Source organism: Amaranthus tricolor, chromosome 5 (genome assembly GCF_026212465.1).
Source record: "Amaranthus tricolor cultivar Red isolate AtriRed21 chromosome 5, ASM2621246v1, whole genome shotgun sequence".
In the NCBI taxonomy this organism is placed as follows: Eukaryota; Viridiplantae; Streptophyta; class Magnoliopsida; order Caryophyllales; family Amaranthaceae; genus Amaranthus; species Amaranthus tricolor.
The window spans coordinates 27,608,147-27,615,296 of record NC_080051.1 but is presented as its reverse complement, the minus strand read 5'-3'; the positions used below and the strand labels follow the sequence as shown (position 1 = coordinate 27,615,296).

At 28.5% G+C, this 7,150-nt stretch overlaps 1 protein-coding gene across 1 annotated transcript; it reads left to right on the top strand.

Moving 5' to 3' along the window:
• Positions 1–1,450: 1,450 nt before the first annotated feature.
• Positions 1,451–2,780, top strand: LOC130812879 (uncharacterized). The gene is made up of 2 exons (XM_057678512.1): positions 1,451–1,733; positions 1,836–2,780. Exons 1-2 carry the CDS (start codon positions 1,524–1,526, stop codon positions 2,061–2,063), a joined length of 438 nt encoding a protein of 145 aa, XP_057534495.1. The 5' UTR covers positions 1,451–1,523; the 3' UTR covers positions 2,064–2,780.
• The last annotated feature ends 4,370 nt before the right edge of the window (positions 2,781–7,150 follow it).

The following is a 7,150-nucleotide window of genomic DNA, read 5'->3' as shown; positions in this document are numbered from 1 at the left end:
TAGTCATTTACAATGTTAGACTACCATAATTACAATAATGAATTTTTAGAAAAATGTAAAGTATATTGAACCAAATGACATTTTATAAAAATAAAAATGTATTTTCATTTTAATGGCAGAAATTACATTCAATTAAAAATAGTAACTAGCAGTAAAGGATTAAGAATTCTCATATGATACAAGAATGCTGAAATATGTACTACATAAACTCTTTAATTAACAGCCTATTTTGTGTTTCTTTATATTTAATTCTTTTTTAATTACAATATACATATGTAAATACTTTATTACGCACCTTCATTTAATATTTTCATTTGTCTAAAATTTCATTAAAATATTAACGAATTTATAAATTTGTGCATTGCACGAATTTCTATCCTAATATCCGATTATTTTCCCACCTTTTATATAGAAGTTTCATCAATGATTTTTCATTTAATAACTTGGCTTAAATTAGGAAATACTATATTAAATGAAATTTATAGTACTCCCTCCGTTCCTTTTTGATCTTCCACATTACTATAACGGGTAGTTTCAAAAGTTCTTCCACTTTAGAATACTTTCTATTTTTAGAAAGTTTTTATCTCACTTTTACTCCTTAAAATCCCCCTTTTCTTTTAATGTACCCATTTTCTTTTATTTATAATTATTTTCTCTCTCATACTTCCAATACAATCATTATTTCACACTACTATTTAATTAAAATAATACCCACTACAACCTCATACTTCCAATACAATCATTACTTCCCACTATTATATAATTAAAATAATACCCACTACCACCAAATATTCTCTTTTTCTTAATCTTTGTGAAATACTCAAATAGGAAGAACAAATAGGAACGGAGGGAGTAACATTTAGTTCTAAAAATGTCACATTTAAATTTAGGTGATCAATTTATAAAAATATAACCAATCAATTATCTTATAGCAATTCAACCTTTATATTATTTTTTATAAAGACCTGTATAACTTGTAATAGTCAAATTTATCAAAACCATCTAGAGTAAAAACCGTAAATGTTATATTTTTACAAGATGAACAAAATGTGAGAATAGTGAGATTAGTTGAATTCAATTATTACAGTAAGTAATTTTTTACAAAAATTAAATTTATTTTAGTAATTTTTGTCTATTTTTCTTTTTAACTGAACAAAATTAACTATTGCTTATTGAATATTGAATATGTCTAGAATTAATTTTATCATAAATTTACGTTACAAGGAATGCAACACAAGATTATTTATTTATTTTACTCCTATTAAAATTTTGGCCTTTGGAGAAAATATTAAATGGTTTGAAATTGAAGCGAAAAGTCCCGAATATTTAAAAAATAGGCGGGCAACCCAGCTTAAATTCCACGCTGGCAATCCGTGTTGTACCGATTCAACCAATAGAATCCAACCGTACTCCCTATATAAACAATTCCTCCCAAACTTCCTTCAGACGCATAAAATTCTCAGTTCAAATTCTTCGTACTGTTTTCTCTCAGAGTTCAATTTCATACCTTAAACCATAAAAAAATGGCCGGCAAAGATGGAGTTACAGCAGCCAAGCATGGCAGAGGCAAACCAAAAGGAGGCGAGAAGTCAGTTTCTTGCTCAACCAAAGCGGGTCTCCAATTTCCAGTGGGTCGTATTGCTCGTTATTTGAAGAAAGGTCGTTATGCGCAGCGTGTTGGTTCTGGTTCCCCCGTTTATCTTTCTGCTGTTCTTGAGTATCTTGCTGCAGAGGTACTTTTTAATTCTCTCTTTCGATTACTTGTTTTGATGCGCACAGTTGATTTGTGATCTAGGTTTTCTGATAATTTGAATGGTTTGAATTTGAATATCTAGGTTTTGGAATTGGCTGGAAACGCAGCAAGGGACAACAAGAAAACTAGAATTATTCCAAGACATATTCAATTGGCTGTTAGAAATGATGAGGAATTGAGTAAGCTTTTGGGATCGGTCACCATTGCTAATGGCGGTGTTTTGCCCAAAATTCTTTCTGTATTGCTGTCCAAGACTACCAAGTCTAAATCTGATAAGACTGAAATTGGAAGTGCTTCTCAGGAATTTTAGTATTTTTTTTTGTTAGGTAAATGACACATGATGGGTTAAAAGGGGATGTTAGGTGTAGGCTGTGTTTAATTGGAGTTTTTCGGTGGACATATTTTGATATGGGGTTTGGGTTTTAGTTGAGTGCTCAATGCGGTGTAATTCTGTAAATACATCAGTTATGATCATGAACAGTATCTTCTAGATAAAAATTCCCAGGATTTTATAAAAGAATCTTCATTTCTTTAACATGGATTATGCTATTACTAATTAACCAAAATCCATGCTGATTGTTGCTACTTTTTATAAAAGCCTTGTAGTTGATATGTTTGTGATATGTTTTAGCGTATTAATGTACTCCACATTCTCACAAGGTTGCAAGGGTCTAGACGTCTAGTCAAAACCTCAATGTGTTTTTGTGTGTTTAAGTTGTAACCAATAGCTACACTAGAATATATTTTTATAGGCGGGACAAGTTTGAATTCATATGAATTTTTATTATAATTATTAAAAGGAAAAATTTTAAAACTAAGGGTTTATGGTTGACTCTGACACCCTCAACGCAGCCTACGCTTGAAACTTCAACATAACACATAGGTGTAAAACTCCTTTTCTTTTATTTAAGTTTCGGGAATAATTTTTAAGTTATCAAATGTTGAAAAACTTGCTTTGGTCTGATCCATTTTGGCATGAGCTCTGTCATTGATATGACGTTTTCTTTAATATCTCATGCTTTTGCCATATTAGGCTAATTAAGCCCTAAGAAAGAACAAAAAACATTAAAAAAAAATCTATTTATTGAACTTTTTAATCTACCATAGAGAATGAAGTATGCGAAATTATTTTTTTATGAAGATATTAATTAGTTTAAAATTGATTACGAGTCATAGCTCACCCTTGAAAAAATGGATATTTTTTTTTTAACAATTTTAGGTAACAATTAGAATGTTGTAAGTATAGAGAAATAGGAGTAATAATGAAGGAAACAACTAGAAATCTAGAACCGTTACAATTCAATTACAAGAAGTAAAATGTTTTAGGCCGGCCAGATCCGTCTTAAAATTTTGAAGCATAGGAAGGTAAGGTATGCTTTATGATCAATCTGAATAAATGTAAATTTCTATCTTAATAGAAATTGTTTTGTTGAAAAATATATTGAAATAGATTTTTGTTAGGATGAGTTAGAATTGAAGGAAAATGTATTCATTTTAAATTTGTTTAATCTAAATTATCTTTTAATGAAAATTATAAATGATGATTCGTTTCATTTTGTTTAGTTCTTAAGAAAATAATAATTTTGAAAAATGGAGATGTTGAAGTTGAGAGACCAAAAAAAATTTCCCTAATTTTCATGAATTGCTTTTAAATTTTCACTAATTTTCATGAATTGCTTTTTTTTTAAGTAGTTTTTTAGTTGATATAATTTGGCCAAGCATAAAAAGTACAAATTTCCTTGAAAGTTCAAATTTATATAAAGTGTACGAATTTATTTACCAAGGAAAGTGTGTGTAAATTTAAATTTTTGTATCAATCGTAATTTATTATATTCAACCAAACAGAAGCCAATTCCTAAAATTTGACAAAGAAATTAATTTCCAAAGAATAGAAATACTCTTAAAAAGAAAAATACCAATTCTTACTAAAGACCGTCTCTTATAGAGACATCCTATTTTGGGTCGGCCCATTTTTAAAATTTTAAAAAAATCAAATCCTATTAATTACTTTCTCTTTCTTCCATTTTAAAACTTCTTTCACTAAAAAACAATACAACTTCTATTTATGATTCTTTCAATTTATATCATTCTGGGTTGATTTTTTTTCTTCTTCATCTTCAAGTATACCATTTTGGGTTTCTTCTCAAATTATATTACAATGGAATATTTAATATGGGAATTCGATTGTTTTGAAAGGTATGAAAATTTAAGATTTTATTTGTTGAAAATGATCGTAATTATAAATGTACAATCTTCTGTTTTTTTTTTCAAAAAAAACTAAGCCTCGTCAATGGTGGAAACCATGATGTTGAAGAAGACAACAATGTGTTCCGTTTGGGAGACGGTAATGAAAGAAATTGCGGTTATAAATTCATATATTTGGGGATATAATTAAATATAATTGGTGTTATAACTATGAACATTTGACATAGGTTGATGTAGTTGTGAGTATAACATTATTTAGTGTGGGTTATATCATATTTTTTAGTCGAGGCTATAACATAATGTAGTTGGGAGTATAACATTGTTTCGTTGGGCTTATAACATAGTTTAATTGGGGTTATAAAATCGTTTAGTTGGGGTTATAACATTATTTAGTTGGGGTTATGACACAGTTTAGTAAGGGTTATAACATTGATTAGTTGGGGTTATAATATAGTTTAGTTGGGGTTATATGTTCAAGTTGGAGTCTTAATACATTTTTTATACATATGACTATATATGATCATACAAGCAAACATTCATAGTTATAAATTTATAATACCAATTACGTATAATTCTATTACCAAATGTTCAGAATTAAAACTCCAAATCCTTTTAGAAAAAGTTTTGTTTAGTCAAACTAATGTCAAATGTTCATAGTTATAATACCAATTATCTTTGGTTATATCCCCAAATATATGAATTTATAACCACAATTGTTTTTATTACCTTTCTTTAAATGGTAGACATTGTTGTCTTCTTCAACATCACTGTTTTCCACCATTGATGAAGCTTAATTTTAAAAAAAATCAAAACATTGCATTCGAATAATTACATCGAATTCAAGCATTAAATCTTCCATCGTTAGATGATTTGAGGAGCAAACAAGAATGGTACAGTTGAAGTTTGTACAAGGAAGATGAAAAAAAAACTAATTTCTTCATTTTGAGGAAGTAATAAACATGGGGAACAATAGTTTTTTTTTTAAAAATGAAATTAACTTGATAGCAGATTTTTTTTTTATAAAATTTAATAGACTGGACTCTTGAGAGCTAGAAAAGACGGTCTCTCAAGAGACTGCCTTGAAGAGGAATTGAGATATACCATTACACTCAAAACTTTCTTTTAGTCACTTGTTATACCGAAAACAAAAAATGAAAATATTATTTTTGAGAAATATGTTTTTTCAAATCAAATACTTGCTCCATATAATGACCACATTTTACAATTTATTAACATTGAAGAGTTAAATGGAGCCACTTTTGAGAGTTTTGGGATAGATTAAATTTTCTATTATATTGTATTCTGTTTTTTTTATTATTGTGAAGATCAATAGATTATTCTCAGGTTTGGTGAATGTAAATGTTAAAAATAAATGTCAAACTAATATACCACTTTTGTTCTAGTGACTTTGTCCCATTTGACTTATTAATACTATTTATAGTTCACCCTTAATTTGTATTTTATTTTTAATTTATACGTTAAAATATAGTCAAGTGAAATCTTGTTTAATTCGACTTATCTCAATGCAAGGATTATTAATATTAACTTTCATAATTTTTAGTTATGCATTGTTAGAGATATTGAGATTTCAATATATGTTTTGGTAAACGTGCATAAATAAAATAGGACAAAGTCATTGAAATTGAGAAAGTACCATTTAGTCTATTCTCTCTTTATTCTTGATTACTATTTGATTATTGTTTTTTTTTATCAATTTTTTTCTGTTACACTTCTACTATCACAAAATAAATTTTGTGTATTTTTTTAGAAGTTATTTATATAAGCTAGTTTTAAAGTTTTTTTTTAAGTTTAGGGGCATATGGATATGGGAAGTAAGAACGATGCTTATAGAAGTGTAGAAAGTGATGCAAAAGATCCATTACTTGGATTTGGAAAAGTTGATGAAGGTTCCTTTAAGATTGTGATTTTTAGCAGCTTAATAGCAGTTCCTGGATCTTATTCTTTTGGCACATGTGTAATTCAATATATAATTAAGCTCCCACTTTACATAAACTTTTTTTATTAGTCTTATCGATTATTCTTATTACGTTTGCTATTAAGTGTTAATTGAAACTTAAATAACTGTTTTGTTAGTCTTATCATTAATAAGGAGAAGATTGCGTTCAATCGACCCTTTTAAATTAAACCACATCCTATTAGGAGCCACTTTATATATAGGATTAGATTAATAGAATGTTGTTTGACTATTTATTTTTTATTTATTTATTTTTTATTTTTTTAACGATATTATTTGTGAATTTTTCTTGAGTCGACTGACTCCTTCGCCGCACACTTCTTTAGGGTATGAATTGTCGTCTTTCTTTCCTTTTTAGACTCTATTTTGTAGTTGCTTATAAGCGGAATGATGAGAGCACTTGTATAACTCTTTGTATGTGTTGTGATTTTGCAGATAGGATGTACATCACCTGTGCAAGAAGCTTTAATTAAGGATCTTAACCTAACTATTGCTGAGGTATGTTTAACACAACCTATTTTCCATGTCATTACATATTTACATATATTATTATTCTTAAATAGATATGTTGACTTTTAACCTTATCCAAGGAGATCCGGTTGACTTAGCTAGGTAGATGTGAGTCGACCAATAATAGACATCGGTGTAATTTTTACAACCTTCAAATAAAGGATTATTTACAGAATTTAACATTTCAAAGAATTGTCGACACTAAGGGTTTGGATATTCGTCAATGTGTACCGGTGGTTCATTATCTACCGATACTACATCATACTGGAAGGGAAGAAACTGATGGTAAGTGTCTGGAAATACACTAGCTACTGCATCATGCACCATCTGTGAGTATGAATTTGGATTGTTTGACGATTTCTTTTCCACTACCGCTACAACATTAGATTGTGTTTCTACCTGTGTGTTTTGATGATATTCCCACTCATAGTAATTTTCAACAAACCCCCTTCTCATTAGATGTTCTCTTATTTCATCTTGTTCCTTATAACAACAAACTTTACACTTTTTACAAGGACATCTAAAAACTCTTCCAACCCTCTCATAAATCTTAAACTAAACTTTTCACTTTTTTCATCGGTTGTACATCCAACGTCTTTCTTGCCTAACATTCATTTTTAACACCTATATATAATATAATAATATAATTATTCAATTGATTAGTCAAGTAAGTTAATGTCAATAAAAGTATATAAAAAAATTCATGA

Bases quoted from the DNA above. Each gene is read 5' to 3' on its own strand.
- LOC130812879 (XM_057678512.1), top strand. From the start codon at position 1,524: ATGGCCGGCAAAGATGGAGTTACAGCAGCCAAGCATGGCAGAGGCAAA. The intron at 1,734-1,835 runs GTACTTTTTAAT...TTGAATATCTAG, and splicing joins TTGAGTATCTTGCTGCAGAG to GTTTTGGAATTGGCTGGAAA.